Genomic DNA, 19407 nt, shown 5'->3' on the forward strand with positions numbered 1-19407 from the left:
TCTCCTTCGGTTCTGTACGTACTGGTCTACCACCCCCCCTCGATCCAAGGAGTTCATAAGTGAATTCTCTGATTTTTTGGCTGAAATCACACTGAGATGCGATCACGTTTTAATCATTGGCGACTTTAATATTCATGTCTGTTGTCAGGAGAAGCCTTAAGTAAAGGACTTTCTAGATTTATTGGACTCTTTTAATTTATCTCAGCAGGTAAACAGTCCCACTCAAGAACACGGACACACACTGGACCTCGTGTTAACACGTGATGTCTATGTGTGTAATTTGGAAATTGGCGACAATGTTTTTTCAGACCACATGCCTATTTTGTTTGAATTCAACCCCCCTGTCCTACTGCTAAGCTGTGCGCTCCTGCACGTACCATACACGCCATTAATTCTTTCACTGCTGCTCGTTTCACTGAAGTTTTTAACTCTGAAAGGATCGAACAGCTCTCGGTGTCTCTTACCACCAAGGAACTAACCTCTCAGTTCAACTCTGTCTGTTTAAATGTTCTGGACCGTGTTGCTCCCGTTAAAATCAGAAAAATGAAACTTGGATCAGAACCGTGGCTGAATGATGTCACTCAAACCGTTAGACAGCAGTGTAAGAGAGCAGAGCGAAGGTGGAGGAAAGACAGGCTGCAGGTTTCTTTTCAAACATTACGGGAGAATTGGCGTCATTATCAGAAAGCAGTTAAAGATGCTAAATCTAAATTCTTCTCTGATATAATTGTCTCCAACTCTCACAACCCCCCCACCCCCCCCCCCCCCGAGTTCTTTTTTCCACCCTGAACGCAGTTCTACACCTCAGTAAACCTTCACCTCTGGAAGCCTCGACTGAACTGTGTGAGAACTTCCTCGATTTCTTTTTAGAAAAAGTTGTGAACACCCGGGCACTCATTTCTCCACCAGCTCACGATCCTTCCTTCCCATCTCAATGTGCAGCTGTATTTGACCATTTTGAGCCAATCTCTCTGTCTTCTCTGAAGCAAGTAATGTGCAGCACAAAGCCATCTGGTTCCCCCTTTGACGTTGTCCCTCCTCGACTCCTAAAGGAAGTTCTTCCTATTTAGGGCCCCTCTATTCTCGCTATTGTGAATAGCAGTTTGTCCTCAGGTGTGGTGCCAAAAACTTTTAAACATGCTGCTGTCCATCCTCTCCTGAAAAAAACCCAACCTTGACCCCTCAGTCGTGTCCAACTTCAGGCCTGTCTCCAGATTCCATTTGCCTCTAAACTACTGGAAAAAAAATAGTTGAGTCTCAGTTGAAATGTTTCTTGGAGGATTGCGCTATCCTAGAATTATTCCAATCTGGCTTCAAATCTCTCCACAGTACTGAAACTGCTCTACTGAGGGTTTTTAACGACATTTTCCTAGCCACAGATGCAGGTGATTCTGTGCTGCTTGTCCTATTGGACCTTACATCTGCTTTCGACACCATCGACCATGGGATCCTCATTTCTAGGCTGGAGCGGTGGGTGGGCATCACAGGGTCAGCCTTCATTTGGTTTAGGTCCTACCTCTCTGACAGAACCTTTTGTGTCAACATCAAAGATTTTAGTTCAGCATTGGCAGCGGTTCAATGGGGGGGTACTGCAGGGGTCCATCCTCGGTCCCCTTCTCTTTTCTTTATACCTGCTGCCACTAGGTGCTATTTTCTGCAAACACAACATACCCTTTCATTTCTACGTCAATGACTGTCAGATTTACTTCCTCATGGGGCACAGTGGTACACGCTCTATTCAACCTCTTCTTGACTGCCTGGCTGACATCTGGGACTGGATGGCTTTAAACTTCTTAAGTTTCAATGAGAAAAAGTCTGAGGGGCCGTTTACACAGCACATATTTGGAGTGAAACTGCAGCTTTCTCTCTGCGGTTCTGCTGTTCATTTACATGACACCAGTGGTCCCCCTCTTTGAATCCAGATGTTTCTGAACCCACCTTCCAGCGTGGAGGTTTTTCTCTGACCCCCTGCTGATGATTTAAACATCTCCCACTGAGGCTTTGTGTTAAACCACATGCACATGCACACGGGCGGACAGACGACATATTTCTATCAGCATGGCGGCGGACACAGTGCTTTCTGAACTACGACTGATGGAATATATGTTTAATCTCGTAGTTGATCTACGTCAGATTCCAGCTGCTGTGACCGACATCTGTGTTGGAAGAGACACAGTTTGATCCAGTTCTAATGTTGCTGTTTATAGAACGAGGCACGTGCACACATCGCGCTGCACTATAACATACTAAATGTGCTGAATAACAAGTTTAATAATAGTAAACAGTATTTATCTTTAGTTTGAGATATATAATGAAGCTCTCTGAGCTAAATGAAGCTATCTGGACATTATGTAATTCAAATTTAAAATGATGCTAAATATTGCGTGAACACTAAAGTTGAAAATGAAGACATCAGGTTTAATTTTGTATTTATTTATTCAACACCACAAACTGTATGTCACAAAAACACTGATAATTAAACTGAACACACTATTAAAAGCACGTTAACTGTAAACTGCAATAATGAACTGGACTCTGCTCCGTTTTCATCCTGGATATACTGGTCCCATGTTGTTCATCTGGCTCGTTCAGGCCGTCACTCCTTTGATTAATTCAGCTTAAAATAATGGATTGAATAAAAGAACTGAGGGGAATTTTAAATAAATAGTTCATCCAACATCTCTCTCTTCAATGTCCTCCTGCACTGCACCAGGGCCGAGCCTTGTTCAGAACCGGTCCACCTGATGGAAGGACAGCTTCTTCTTGTTTCAGGAAAAATAAAAATAAAAACTCAGTTGGTTGTTGTGTGATTGAAGTAAACACAAACTAACATTATTAAGAACGTTGATTTACCTGCTGTAAATCAGCCACTGATTATCACGGAGTAAAGTCCGACATCGTCGACTTGATTCTGGTCCACTCAGCGACCGGTGTGGAGCTGTTAGATGAAGCGGTCCCGCTTGGCGTCAAATCTGTCGACTCTTATCCAAAATCCATCTTAAACTTGTTGTTAAGTTAACAACAAAGTCCATGCTCAATAATCCAGGTATACAATCCAACATTTTTCAGTCAGGTCATCTGGACAGTTTCTTTTTTTTTGTGCCGAAATGTTTCGCCTTCGGTCCGTAAGGCTTCATCAGTCAAGGAAACGCACAACAAAACTGATTCTTCCCCCAACAGCTTACTCCAAAGTGGAACAAATCAGTTCTGCTTGTGATAAGATGGTCTAAGGAAGAGGGCCAACAATGGAGGAGGGGGCGTACCAAAGAGACCATCTAATCACAAGCAGAACTGGTTTGTTCCACTTTAGAGTAACCTGTTGGGGGAAGAATCAGTTTTGTTGTGCGTTTTCTTGACTAATGAAGCCTTCCGGACCAAAGGCAAAATGTTTCAGCACAAAAAAAGAAACTGTCCAGATGACCTGACTGAAAAATGTTGGATTGTTTTTAAGTTGTTGTTAGTGGAGCTTTTAGCCCAGAGGAAAGGAGCGGGCCGAGGCAGCACGCATGCGCGTTAGGTGAAGGTACAAAATTCACAGCGCCAACTAATGACCCAGCATGAAAACTCCCAGCATGAAAACTACAGGGGATTCAGGAGGGCGGGGGGGGGGGGGGGGGTGTTGCAGGGGGGATTCCTCCGGATCCATGTAAACACTAAATCCGTCCGTGTCAACGCAGATTTTTTCCTCTAATTAACATAGGAAAAAACCTACGTTTCCCCACCGTGTCCGTGTAAATAGGGCCTGAAGTCATGTTGTTTCATCCCAATGGCACATTCATGAACCACTTCATTGACCTTTCCTCTCTAGCCCGTTAGAGAAACAAAGAGTCACTAATCTGGGAGTGATAATGGACCCGTCCTTGAAACTTAACAGTCATGTAAACATGATTGTTAAATCCTATTTTTTTCAGCTGATGCAACTGTCTAAGCTGAAGCCCATATTGTCCAAAAAAGAATCTTGAGACAGTGATCCATGCATTCATTACATCCAGGCATGACCATAATGGGCCGAGCCTCCGGGTTCAACTGTCCCCCTCTTACAATGCTGTGATTGCTAGTATCACTCAGCCCTCTGTGAACAGTAAACAGCCATCAGGTGCTAATGATCCATTGTTAGGCTGATGGTCCTTCTTGAGCATGTGAGCAGCTGGTTCTGGTTGTCAGCAGCAAACTGGTTGATCCACTCTGAGAAGGTGCTATTTAAGAGACTGAGCTGAAAACAGCACCTCAGACTGAGGAAGTGTTTAGGATGAGAGACGAAACGTTTATACAATTTTTTTTTTTTGAACGTCCAGAGTACCTGATTTAACTTTTTTAGATTGTGTTGAGTCTTCACTTTATCACAGTCTCCCATCCTGAACAAGCACAGTGGAAACAGTGGAATGAAAAAACTCCCTTTTAACAGGAAGAAACCTCCAGCAGAATCAGGCTCAGGACAAGCGGCCATCTGCTTTGACCGGCTGGTTTGAGACGACAGGAAGTAGAAACAGACACAGAATGACAGGTCCGGGTCAAGTCTTGGGCTTGAATCAAGTCTTAGGTTTTGATCAGTTCTTAGGTTTTAGGTCAGGGGTCAAAGGTCAGGGGTTATGGTGCAGGTGTAATCAAATCTTAGAAATAGGATCTTTCTTTGGATGGTTTTAGTTGGACTTGTTTGTTTTTGTTGCTTACAGGTGTTGCGTTTGGACCAGGGCTGGCTGCGGGTCACCCAGAGGCCTCCTCTTGGACACTGGACCCGTCTCCAGCCCAGTCTCTTCCCCTGGCTCGAATCTCCCTCAGAAGTGGCAACTCACAATATCAATAAATCAAGGAAACGTCAATTGTTTTACCAATTGTATTAAAATCAAGGCAGGAAAAGGTTACAGTTACTGCAGAAAACTCATTGAAGTAAAAGTTGTCTGTCTGAACAGAAGGAGCATTAGACACAACTAACAAAGGAACAGGCTCTGATCATTTCAACTCCAGTTAAAATATGTCTATTCAACCTTGTAATGGGTCAATATTGAACAATATTTTAACTTCCTGACACCATTTTTAAAGCTTGGACTCGAGTGTCGAGACATTTGGAGACATCTCTTGTCCCCTAACGTCCCATGAACTGACACATTTTAATATTGCAGCAAGAAGTTCTTGTTCAAGTTCAGAAGAAGTTGATTTTCAAAGATTTTTGAGTCCAGTCTGTCTCTTTTGGGAGAGACAATCTGTCCTGTTGTACTGAGCAGCCTTTCAATAAGGCCATGGGTGCAGCGTATCTTCTGACTGACTCTCTTGCGGTGGAATCCATTTTGGGTGTGTTAGTGGTGCTGCGGGTGCACCCAGCTCAGGGACATATATATATACTAGAATATATGTCATTGGTCCAGCTCTTCTTGAAGGCGGGGCCTAACGTTACCTGCCCACTCTGCAGTGATTCAATGGACCAGCTCCTCTCATCATTAGTTACTTTCAAAGTAACGAACAAATCAAAAAGCTGCAACATGAATGTAACTTGTAATGCAACACATTATAGAAATGTATTGTAGAAAGTACAGATACTTGATGTAAAATGTAGTGGAGTAAAAGTATAAAGTACCCACATTTAACTCTACTTAAGTAAAGTACAGATACATGAAAAATGTACTTAAGTACAGTAACAAAGTATTTGTACTTAGTTACATCCCACCACTGCATTTCAGCACCTGTAAAAATCCAAAAACTCTAGTCTAGCAATTATTATTAATTAACTCTTAGCTTAGTAAAAATCAGCAAGTTCATAGTTTCAAAGTGTTTGATTTACTAAAAATATATTTTAAAAGTAAAATAAGAAAATATAAAACCCTTTGCTGTGCTGGTACCATTAATTAGATGTTAATAATGATAAATGATGTCAGTTTGATGTCAATAAACTGTCACAGCCAGATCAGTATGAACCTTAAAGAACCCTCATTCATGATAAATGATAACACCCTCATTTGATGCGTGATGTTTTCAGCCCAGGGAGTAGAACCGGTGACTTTCCCCCCCGGCACTCCACTCCATTCCCCCTCATCAGGGGCATTTCCTCGGACGTCTGTCTGGCCTCCATCCTTCAAACCCCTGTCATTGGACTCACAACCTTTCTGTCAGCGACTCGTTTGAAGCTGCATTATCAGGAAAAAGAACGAACATCCTTCTCCCACAATATCACAAAACTCTATCAGTGATCTAACTAAATTTCTATAATTTTCATTATCAATATTTAATTATCAATTATCATTCATTATAGGTAAGTCAGTGGTTCATATTGCAGGTTCATACTCTCTGACACCTCTCTGGGAACATTGATCACAAACTCTCACAGGTGATCCCTGCGTTCATCTTCCTGGAGCTTCTTCAGCTCAGACAACCTGAACAGGTGATGAGAGACACAAACACCCTGCTGGAAACCAGACAGACAGAGTCCATCCTTCCACCCATCAACGTACCCGCGTCAAGTTTTTCTGAATTGAGTCATCACATTTAGCATTTTATCAGCAACACTTATTGTTTTTCTCTTTTCTTCATGCACCAAATTTCACAAGTCATTATAAGTGTTATACAACATCACTCTAAAAATGCTATGTCTTAAATCATGTTAGTAGTTGTTAGAAATCATTATTATATATTTTCTGTTAGTATCCGTTAAAGAATAATTAAAAAACAAGTAAAAACTAGTGGATTCCAACTCTGTTAGCACTTTTAAAAATCAGCCATCCATCCCTGCTGCAGCACTTTATAATTAACAGTCTCTAAAAAGTATTCACAGTAGTTATTTTAGTTCAGCACTGCTCCAGAGACCTGTGAAGGGTTAATATTGTTCAAGATGTACAAATCACATCATTTTAATAATCCTCAAACATAATCTTTGTTTAACCAGCAATTTTTAAGGGACAGGCACCGTTGAAGGGAAAATTTCTCTTTTGAAAACATAAAATTACCAATTTTAATCTGCATTTCTTTAATTTAACACTAAGACTATATCTTAAACTCTAGGGCACTTGCTGTAAAATAATCCCAGCTCTCATCATGACTCCTTCAAGACATTCTGTTAAATCTCATAGTTAATGTCTGCTTGTATTACCATTTAAAACTGTCCATAATTAAAGGTGGATCCATTTATCTGTCAGTTTCTTGAAGGTGAATCTTCACTGGGTACATTTTGACAAATAGTTTGTCTGAAAATACGATGTCTTTCCATCTCTCAAATATTAAGCACTCTGTGTGTGTGTGTGCACATGTGTGTTTGAACGTGACTTCTATTTAACCAGGCAAATCGCACAGAGATCACGGCTGTCTCCAGCAAAGCAGGTCTGAACTTAGCGAAGGAGGCCCTGCATCTCAAAACCTAACATGCATGTGTTTTGTCTGGGAGGAATAAAATGATTAAATAGTTTTATTACCTGAAATTAAAAACCCAAACTTACCGAGCTCCATTACCAACCCTCGCATGAATCAGTGTTGCTTAACCTGAATAGTATACATGTTATTTATTTATGTAATTTTAATGAATAATTCAAATGTTTAAATATAATTGTCTACTCTTCCCTCCCCTGAGTCCAGATGAGAGCTGACATCACCCCCAACAGCCCCGGCAATTTTATTTAATAAAAATAAGTAACACCTCAGCATTTTACCTCAGGTGAACCACCTGAATTAACATCCAAAGGAAGGTTATTTAAATTTAATAGCACTGATCATTACACATGTATGTCAATAAGAAAACACAATGAAAGCTGAAGAAAAACATAAAATCAGAAACACAAGTAAGTACCTTTAGTAACGGGAAGATGGAACAGCTATCAGTCTTAAACTAGCGCCAGGACGTGTCTGGACATCCTGCATCTTGTCTGTCCCACTGAAATAATCAAAAAATGGTTAGTATTTACACAGATAAAAATGTACCATGGAAGATTACTTATGTGCACATGATCCAATCTAATAATGCAAGGTTTAATCACGTCATGACGGCCTGCAAACTCTCTTATTCTACAGATAAAAAAGGCACAAACATTACTGTTATCCCTGTTTTTAATTTATTTATTTATTTATTTCATTTCAAATTAAAAACACAATAACAATTTCAAAACAAGAGAGTAAAATACAAAACATAAAATGAAAGGCAGCAGAAGAAGAAAAAAAATCTTATTATTTCTGCCCCTTCTTAAACAAAATCAATTCAAACAATCAATTCAATCAATAATCATCTATAAATAATACAACAAAATTACATAACTGATCACAATTTTTCCATTTATATTTCATTTGATATTAACTAACTTAAATCTATATGTATCCATTCAACAATATGTTCTTAATCTTTTTCTTAAATATAAACATTGACTTTGATTTTTTTACATCATCATCCAAACTATTCCAAAAACCCATTCCCTGTACTGAAGTAGACCTACCCCTTAAACTAGTCCTATACTTTGGTTTCACAAATATATCTGTTCCCTTTAGAGTATAACAACTTTTCCTTTTAACAAAATATGCTTGAATGTTCGAGGGTAGTATATAATTCTGAGCTTTATACATAAGTAAGAGAATATTATAATCCACCAGATCATAAGACTTAAGTAATTTCAATGTATAAAATAAAGTAGTTGTAGGATGACAGTAATGTTTTCTTGTTATAATTCTTATAGCTCTTTTCTGTAACACAAAAATAGGCTTAGTTATAGTTTTACAAGCTGTTCCCCAAACATCAACACAGTAAATTAAATGCGGGACTATAAAAGTATTGTACAGCAAACACAAAGCATTATCATTCAAAAGATCCCTTACTTTATACAGTACTGCCATGGACTTGGATATTTTAGTTTTTACAAAATTTATATGTTGTTTCCATGACAGTTTATCATCAATAATTACACCCAAAAACCTTACCTCATTCACTCTACATATCTCAACACCATCAATTTTGAAAGGAAAATCCACAGTTATCTTTTTTTTTACTAAATATCATAAAATTAGTTTTAGCAACATTCAATGATAATTTGTTTAATTTAAACCAAGTTTGTATTTTAACAAACTCCATCTTCATTAACTCAAACATCTGTTCCAAGTTTTTACCCGAACAAAAGAATGTGGTATCATCAGCAAATAAAACACCTTTCAGGATACCAGACACCTCAATTAAATCATTTACGTATAAAATAAACAACTTATGTCCAAGAACTGAACCTTGAGGTACTCCACATGAGACACTGCATAGATTAGAGCTTACATCATCAATCTGTACAAACTGTTTTCTGTCCCTCAGATAACTAGATATCCACTGTAGAGCTGGACCTCTAATACCATACTGTTTCAATTTTTCAAGTAGAATGGTGTGGTCAATGGTGTCAAATGCTTTTTTTAAATCAACAAATATGCTTATACAATGTTGTTTTTGATCTATCGCTGTAGTAACTTGTTCTATCAACTCCATAAGAGCCATTGATGTTGAATTTTTTTATCTAAAACCATACTGACTATTACTTAAAGTATTATGTTTATCAAGAAATTTATCTAATCTGGACACAAATAATTTTTCAAGAATTTTTGAAAATTGTGGCAACAAAGATATAGGTCTATAGTTGCTAAATATACATTTTTTTCACCATTTTTAAAAAGAGGAACTACCTTAGCTATTTTCATTCTGTCAGGGAATATTCCTTTTGAAAATGATAAATTACAGATATATGTGAATGGCTCAATAACATGACCCATTATTTCTTTCACAACCATCATATCCATGTCTTCACAATCTTTAGATCTTTTGTCAGTACATTTTTGAACTACCTTCATTATTTCTTCTTTATCAGTTCCATCTAGAAACAGACTGTTTACACAACCATTGATTAAATAACTCACGTTTTTATCCACTTTAGGAATTGAAGCTGCAAGATTAGACCCAACATTTACAAAATAATGATTAAATCCATTAACGATTTCATTTTCATCATGAATTTCCACATTATTTTCCACAAAATGTTGTGAAAGTCCCATATTATCCTTGTGTTTTTTTTATAACATTGTTCATTACTCGCCATGTTGCCCTCATGTCACCACTACATTTGTGTAATAATTCACTATAATATTCTCTCTTATGTTTCCTTATAATCCCTACTAATTTGTTTTTATACTTTTTATATTTATCTTCAGCCTCTTGAGTTCTGGATTTCAGGAAACAAGAATACAGATAATTCTTTTTTTTACATGCGTTTCTCAATCCTTTAGTCATCCATGGATGATCAACTGTATTTTTCTTTAGATAATTTTTTTGCACACAATTTTTTTTATACAAGACTTCAAGAATCTTATCATAAGATTTGTTCACATCGTCTGTATACACTTCTTCCCAATTTTGTTTAATGGACACCAAAAGGTTAATAATAAAATAATCATATGTCTAATACTTATTAGATATGTCAATCTTATTTTTCATATAACATTATACTATAACATTCATATATAATATATTTTTTGTTTACTAGATTGTTCAAGTAACATACTCATAGTAAGTTAGATAATTTCTCCGCCCCATCAATCAATTATTTAAAATGTTTTCTCTAATCTAGAATTGTTTCCCCCATCTTAAATCATCCTTCTGCCTCTAAGGGACTCTCATAAGAATTGTTTTATTCCACTAGTGTACCTTTATTTAATGTTTTTCAGTCTACACCTTAGATTTATTACTGTTTGTCTTTTAAGTTTGATACTTTTGTTAAATAACTAATATGTAAAGTGTGATCTCTGCCAAGGACACTTAATTTTTATAGAAATATGTCATTATAGCGGTTTCTAATCTACTAATATATTTATCACAATATTCCCCAACTACTTTTACCCTGGTTGGTTTAAGTTCACAGACGTGTTTGAGTTCCCTCATTGATTTAATTTACTTTCACCTGTAATAATTTAAACTCTTGCAAAAAATAATAATAATAATAAAAAAAAAGGTCAGACGACACTGGTAGCCTCCAGTCAATCTGCTCCAGACAAAACGACACTATGACCCACACACACGTTACTGTAGTAAGTGAAAAACATCTTTGACCTGTCACATTATCTTCAATGAGAAGGTCTTTGTGTGTTCATCTATTCACATCAACTTGAGTGCGGAGATTTCTGTTTTCTGTCTGGGCTCCCAGTTTGAACTGTATCTGTTGGTCTTTAAAACTTATTTAAATAAATTTATGTTAATATAAAAATGTCACTTACCAATTTTATGCCTGATGTGTGACGATGTTTTCCTCTGCCCTTGGTTTTATAAGTCTGTGTACATTTCCTGTCATTAAGTGACCTTGTACTAGATGGCTGCTAAAGTTATCAGTTTTCAATCTTATACATCTGTAAAGTAACCTATATCAGTCATACATTAAGTCAAGTCTTGATGTCATCAAGACATTTTAACAAAGGGTGAATGGAAGAGGAACTGTTAGGTGTTAACGGCAGTTAAATCTGAGAGTCATCAGTATAACAATGAAAGGAAAGACCATGTTTCCTCAGGATAGACCCTAAGGGGAGGAGATCAGAGTCAGAGTCAGAGTCAGAGTTTCTTTATTGTCATTCGCACCTCATGTGGTTCATGTGGTGGAGCGAAATTATGTACACGGGGTCCCAGTTACATCCAACAATAAAATGTCTAAGAAAAACAGTAATAACATCTAAGATATGAACTAAGAAAAACATCAACTAAATATACACTAAGCACTCATAACATAAAACATTGAACATCAGCACAAACATGAACATGAGTCTGTGAGCAGATGTGCACGCATGAACACATCAACATTGAAACAGATCAGCAGCAACATGAAACAGATCAGCAGCAACATGAAACAGATCAGCAGCAACATGAAACAGATCAGCAGCAACATTGAAACAGATCAGCAGCAACATGAAACAGATCAGCAGCAACATGATGTGGTTTTTCACAGTGATTATTCTAGTTAGAGATTCATGAGTCTAACAGCCTCAGGGTAGAAGCTGTTCCTCAGTCTAGTGGTTCTACACTTAATGCTCCTCAACCTCCTTCCTGAGGGGAGTGGGGCAAAAAGTGTGTGTGCTGGGTGGGTGGGGTCCTTCATGATGCAGGTGACCCTCTTCCTGCATCTGGAGGTGTAGATGTCTGTGATGGTGGGGAGACTGACTCCAACAGATTTCTGTGCAGCCTTCACCACTCTCTGCAAAGCTTTTCTTTCTGCAGCTGTGCAGCCTCCATGCCACACATTGATGCTGGAGCACAGGATGCTCTCCACTGCACACCTGTAGAAGGAGGTGAGGACTGAGCTTCCCAGACCAGCTCGCCTCAGCCGTCTGAGGAAGTAGAGTCTCTGATGAGCTCTCTTGATCAAGCTGGTGGTGTTGTTGCTCCAGCTGAGGTTGTCATTCATGTGTACACCCAAGTACTTGTAGCTGGAGACCACTTCCACCGCAGATCCTCTTATGTTCAGGGGGGTGTAGGTGTTTTTGTTCCTTCTGAAGTCCACAATCATCTCCTTTGTCTTCTTCACATTGATGTGAAGGTTATTCTCTCTGCACCAGCTCTCCAGGTGTTCCACCTCCTGCCTGTAGCTGGACTCATCATTGTTTGTGATGCATCCCACCACCGCTGTATCATCTGCAAACTTTACAATGTGACAGATACAAAGAAAACAGAAGGGGTCCGAAAATGGAGCCTTGCAGGACCCCGCAGGAAAGAGGCACTGAAGTAAATAGTGTTAACAAAATTAACATAGAAATTCCTGTCGCTCAGGTATGAATGGAACCATTCTAATGGTGCACCAGTAATCCCAACCCAGTGTTCTAGCCGGGATAGAAGGATACTGTGGTCCACAGTATCAAATGCAGCGGTAAGGTCAAGGAGTACCAGGACCACAGACTGACCAGAGTCATTTGCCAGAAGAATGTCGTTGCAGACCCTAACTAAGGCTGTTTCGGTGCTGGTAGTTTCTTAAAGCCAGACTGAAAGATCTCAAGAATAGAATTTCCACTCAAGAACTCGTTTAATTGAGTGAAAACTATTTTCTCCAGGATCTTAGAAAGAAAGGGAAGTTTGGAGATGGGTCTGAAGTTTGAGCAGGTTGAAGGGTCAAGTCCGGGTTGTTTTTATTAAAGGAGTTACCACTGCATGTTTAAAAGTGTCTGGAACCACACCTGCAGCCATACTGCTGTTTATAATGTCAAGAACAGAGGGTCCAATGGAGGTAGGACTTGTTTAAAAAACCATGCAGGGATGGGGTCAGCAGGGGAACCTGAGGGTTTCACATGACCAATGACGTCATTTAGAAATGAGAGGGAACTGGTTCAAACTGGTTAAAGACTGATGTGGAGGGGACAAAGACAGAGGGGTCAGCTGTGGTGTGAGGAATCAGTGACCTGATCGACTCGACCTTTTTAACAAAGAAACTGGTAAAGTCCTCACACGTAACTGCAGAGGCCTCCCAGTTGTCGGACTGACACGGTTCAAATGGAGTTAATGGTGTTGAAAAGAACGAGGGGATTGTGGCTGTTTGAGGCGATGATTTGGGAGAAATATTTGATTTTTCTGATTTAACAGTGGCCTGGTATTCTTTGAAAAAACACACACTATCATTCATACAGCAGACACTCACTCACACTCCAACATCACTCATGCAACAAATATACATGGCATTTACAATGTTATATTTCCCTATTTCTGCCTAACTGAGGTTCTTGTCTGTCCTTCAACTTATAAAAACATATTTCCCTGACTGCCTATTCTAAAAAAGCTATCTGTCCCTGTCTTTAATAAATCCATATATTCATCTGCAGGGATCATCCTTCCTATTTTCTCTCATATTTCTCTTATTCTTATTCTCATATTTCTCATATTCTCTAAAAGGTGTATATTTAAGGTTACTCCCGTATCAGAAGCACAATTATGACAGACATGTCGTTCATCTTTGTGCTGCTAATCCGTCTGACCAAATGCATTCAAATGCAGACCTTAGGTGACGCTAATCGTTCAAAGTTCCCCGAAGACACCATCTTTTTCAAGGGGCCAGATCAGGACCCCCCACAGGCACTCCAAACATCATTAAGCCTATCATATTCTGACAAACTCGATGGAGTTTATAAAATCTTGACAAACCCGACAAGGTTTACCGAACTGTCAAACGCCCAACACCTGTCGACGCTGTCCAGACGTACAATTTTTAACGCGTTTAGGAAAACACCACGAACATAACACCCGGATGTCCGTAGGCCTAACCGTTCACGCAAAGATTGGAGCATCACACCTCATTAATCCACTATAAAATACCTTTATAGTCTTCTGCAGGGATCACTAAGGTTGCTGGGTACCAACAGGAGAGACTTACATTATTCATCCGCAGGTATCTCAAAAAGTGGCACAACAATTTTCACGTGAGGGTAAAAATTAGCAATGCCATTCTTAAAATTTAGTCAATAATCAAACAAAAATGTATGCACGGGCTTTAAATCAACTGGACGATTCTTAATTTTTAGGGGGAAAAAATAGCGTTTCGTGAGTTTATAACACTCCCGGACCACTTCTGGTTAGCAAGTTGCTAACGTTTCCGGTCTGCTCCCACGCCCGCCCAGGCGAAAAAAAACGTCGCCTTTATAAACTTTTATGTCCGATAAATACATTCACAAAATCATGTATTATACTGTAATGTTCTACTGCCTTTTAGTTCACTAAACTGCATGCACAAAAACTGAAAACAGAGCAGCCTTAAGTCCTTAACGGACAAACACAAATTTGATTTAATAGGTTTTCTGCTTACCTCATGTTAAAAGCCGGCTAGAAACAGTCTGCTCCAACTCAGTGACCTACCGCTGTGTCACCATTAAACAAAAAGAAACGAGCTACCACTTCTAAAGACGGGAGACCGGGTTTCAGCACCAGCTGTTGCATTTGGACGAGGGCTAGCTGCGGGTCACCGTTCACCCAGAGGCCCCCTCTCGGACCTTGGACCCACCTCTAGCCCAGTCTCTTCCCCTGGCTTGAATCTCCCTCAGAAGTGGCAACTCACAATATCAATAAATCAAGGAAACGTCAATTAAGTTTTACCAATTGTATTAAAATCAAGGCAGGAAAAGATTACAATTTACAGCGCTGGTCTCTCCGGTCTATGACGCGTTCACAAACCCAGAAGAGCCCCGATGTCTTGTGTCATTACTAATTTATAGGGTCCTGGACTCCTCCTTCGCATAAGGCGAGTTCAACCTGTCAGTGTATGAGGGGGTGTGGCTAAGTGTGATCTCAATGGATCTTATGTGGTTCTGATGTGTTAGGAAATATGAGATGGTACTTCAAAAGCCTTACTAGGTGATGTGGCAAGCAAATTCAATTCTACTCCTTGGCGGATATTGAATCCCAGGGAGACTCTTTTAGAGTTGCTGGCCCAGTTTAACCCAGTCACAACCGGATCATAATTTCATTATAATCCCATGTCTGAGCAGATCAAAACCATAGGACCAGTCTAGATAAAATTAATATCCAACACAGGTTTGTTGATAAAGTTGAATAAATTCTGAACTGCAGGTGAGGCTGAAACAACTCGACATATGAGGTCAATTCTTAACAGTTTCATTAACAGAATTTACATTAAAATGACCAAATTTAATACAACTTTACACAAAGTTCAAAAGTTTCATAAATCACATTAATTTTCCTTGTCCCTTAGAGACAGAGTGAGGAGTTGAGTTTTCAGGAGATACTCGGAGTAGAACCGCTGCTCCTCCACATCCAGAGGAGCCAGTTCAGGTGGTTCTTCTGGTAAGGATGCTTCCTGGGCGCCTCCTTAAGGAGGTGCTTCAGGCATGTCTGACTGGGAGGAGACCCTGGGGAAGGATCAGGACACGCTGGAGAGACTGCGTCTCTCAGTTGGTCTGGGAACACCTTAGAGTCCTCCCAGAAGTGCTGGAAGAGGCGTCTGTGGAGAGAGATGTCTAGACCTCCCTGCTCAAGATGCTGAGTCCAGAACAAGATGATGGATGGATTGTTTCTTTTCTCATGTTTTTCAATTTGAGTAAAATTTTAGAGAAAAATTAGTTTAAAATTTGAAAAACCTAAAACTAAACCTTTCTGTAAAAGAATAAACAACAAAACAAAAACTAATCTCTAATGAGAACGCATGAGAAACTGAGAACTGATGAACAAAAACATTTATTTTTAAGAAGTTTGTGACACCAGTTTAAGGTTCTTCACAAAGAAAATGAATACAATTTAAAACTAATCAACACTGATGTTTCTGACAAATGAGTTAAAATTAAAAATGATTGAAACAACTTATTTTTCTGAGGTTGTTTTTTGTTTGTTTGTTTTTGTTTATATTAATCAAAATGTTTGTTTCAGAGAAGCTGAGAAAACAGAACCTTTTGTTTTTTGCTGCTATAAAATGTTGATCCAATGAAAAGTCCTGCTTTTATCCTGTAAGAGAAGAAAGTTCTGGTTTCACCACTTGCCCGTGAACCTTCAGTGGTGAGGTCATAGATTACAGCTGTGAGAAGGGTTCTGATTGGCTGAGAGGATCAGGAGAGCTGGTAGATGTTCCTCCATGTTAGCTCCACCTCCTCCCTATTGACACCATCATCATGGTGATCTGTGAGCAGAAAGACGAGAAGAAAAATCAAAAACATTCGATTCAAACTGTCTGCTTTTCACTTTACAGAGGAGGAACTGGTGATTGGATGTTGGTCTGTTTTTTCCTTGTGGCTGGAATAATATACAGGAACATCTGGAATGATATACAGGTGATGGCCAACCAACCAGACATTGTGGTGGTGGACCAACAAAAGAAGGCGGCAGTGGTGATAGATGTGAAGCCTCCAGTATACATGTGCATCCTGTCAGCCGCGCGGACTCAACGTGCACTGTCCGCAGACGGTTCAGACTTCATACCCGAGCGTCCACCCTGAGCGGCTGCAGTCAGCGCTGCAGGCAGGGGGCGTTTACCTTCGGGACAAATTGAGGTCGCTGATTTGTCATTTGTTGACACGCCTACTGGATTGATTGACAGGTTGAAAAAAAAAAAAGCTGGCAGCCTCAGTGGAGTTCTGTGTTTATATGTTTTTAATAAAAATATCTAAATATTTAAAAAAAACAGGGAGCACTGGTCCTGCAGTCCACACATCAGACCAGCCCACCAGGAAATCTCCAGACCCTCCTGCAGCCACGCTGGACCTGAGTTTAATTCGCTCGTAACAAATTCCTTCATTTATCACAGTTTCAGTCATGTGTTAACGGAGGAGGAAAAGATCGCTCGCCTCTTGGGAAAAAAACAAACAAACAAAAAAATGCCATTAAACCAGACCTGGGATGAAGAAGGGGAATTTAATACATTGGTGTCACAAACAAAACGGTCCATTGCCGGGCAGTTTATTGTGCGACACAGAGTACACGTACGTGTCATAAAAATTGATCTTTGCATGGACATGCCCTGCTTCAACTCTAATCCAGTACGCGCGGACCTCAGCGGACTGATATACGCCTGAGTGTACTGGAGGCGTAACAATCCCAAGAGACTGTACCATCAGGAAGGAGCATGAGATGCTCAAGAAATACCAAGGGCTGAAAGAGGAATACAAAAGTTGTGGAGAGTCAAAGCATTAAATGGTGAATAAATCAATATATTATAAAATTTATAATTAATTAGAATATATGTAGGAAAATATGTTTATGTCAAAGAAATCCTGAGCTGTCCCTAAACACAGAATTCTCCCTAATACAGTCAATGAGTGAGTGAAACATTTCAAACACAGGTGTTTAGGAAATTGACCAACGCTGACCTCGTTCTTTTCTTCTTTTGAGTGATTCACCTCCGACCTCATTTTCTTCTTCTTTGCTCTCATCAATATTTTCATATGCCACCTAAGCAAAGAAGAAGAAAGCCACAATAAAGTAGCTGCGTGTCAAATAAAGTTGGGGGCAGAAACCCTGTTTTTTTACCTGGTCACTGTGAAGTGGCAGCATCTCATTGGTGGAGGGGAGGAGCCTGCTGATGAGCTGACCAATGGTCTTGAAAGTTGGTCTGTGGGTGGGCTCCAGACTCCAGCAGAGTCTCATCAGGTGATAACTGAGGAGACAAGTGAGGCTCTAAATCCATTTTAGTAACAATATATATACAGCAGTCCCTCGCTCCTTCGCAGTTCGTTTATCGCGGGTTCACTCTATCACAGTTTTTCAAACTAAAATTGCACATATATATGTATATATATATATATATATATATATATATATATATATATATGTATACATATATATATATATATGTATACATATATATATGTATGTATACATATATATATGTATGTATACATATATAGAGTGGGGAGAAGAAGTATTTGATAGACTGTTGATTTTTCAGGTTTTCCCACTTGCAAAGCTTGTAGATGACTGTAATTTTTATCATAGGTACTCTTCAACTGTGAGTGATGGAATCTAAAACAAAAATCCAGAAAAATACAATGTATGATTTTTAAAAAATTAATTTCCATTTTATTGTGTGAAATAAGTATTTGATCATCTATCAACCAGTAAGAATTTTGGCTCTCACAGACATGCTAGTTCTTCTTTAAGAAGCCCTCCTGTTCTCCACCCATTACCTGTATTAACTGCACCTGTTTGGACTCGTGACCTGTATAAAAGACACCTGTCCACACACTCAATCAATCAGACTCCAGCATCTCCACAATGCCCAAGACCAGAGAGCTGTGTAAGGACATCAGGGATAAAATTGTAGACCTGCACAAGGCTGGGATGGGCTACAGGACAATAGGCAAGCAGCTTGGTGAGAAGGGAGCAACAGTTGGTGCAATTATTAGAAAATGGAAGAAATACAATAACGGAAAATCTCCCTCGGTCTGGGGCGCCATGCAAGATCTCACCTCGTGGAGCATCATTGATCTTGAGGAAGGTGAGGAATGAGCCCAGAACCACACGGCAGGACCTGGTCAATGACCTGAATAGAGCTGGGACCACAGTCTCAAAGAAAACAATCAGTAACACTCTACGCCGTCAAGGATTAAAATCCTGCAGTGCACGCAAGGTGCCCTTCCTCAAGCCAACGCATGTCAAAGCCCGTCTGAAGTTTGCAAATGACCATCTGAATGATCCAGAGGAGGAATGGGAGAAGGTCATGTGGTCTGATGAGACAAAAATAGAACTTTTTGGTTTAAACTCCACTCGTCATGTTTGGAGGAAGAAGAATGATGAGTACAACCCCAAGAACACCATCCCAACCATGAAGCATGGTGGTGGAAACATCATTCTTTGGGGATGCTTTTCTGCAAAGGGGACAGGACGACTGCACCATATTGTGGGAAGGATGGATGGGGCCATGTATCGTGAGATTTTTGGCCAACAACCTCCTTCCCTCAGTAAGAGAACTGAAGATGGGTCGTGGCTGGGTCTTCCAGCATGATAACGACCCA

General features: G+C 39.6%; 1 protein-coding gene across 1 annotated transcript in view; it reads right to left on the bottom strand.

Moving 5' to 3' along the window:
• Positions 1-16506: 16506 nt before the first annotated feature.
• Positions 16507-19407, bottom strand: part of csf1rb (colony stimulating factor 1 receptor, b) — a 41966-nt gene continuing 39065 nt past the window's right edge. The window contains exons 12-14 of the mRNA XM_037688177.1: positions 17924-18050; positions 17764-17845; positions 16507-16577 (exon numbers count right to left, since the gene is read on the bottom strand). Of these exons, the coding sequence (XP_037544105.1) occupies positions 16507-16577; positions 17764-17845; positions 17924-18050 (280 nt within the window). The remainder of the gene's footprint in view (positions 16578-17763; positions 17846-17923; positions 18051-19407) is intronic.

Source organism: Nematolebias whitei, chromosome 14 (assembly GCF_014905685.2).
Source record: "Nematolebias whitei isolate Nwh7 chromosome 14, NemWhi1, whole genome shotgun sequence".
Classification (NCBI taxonomy): Eukaryota; Metazoa; Chordata; class Actinopteri; order Cyprinodontiformes; family Rivulidae; genus Nematolebias; species Nematolebias whitei.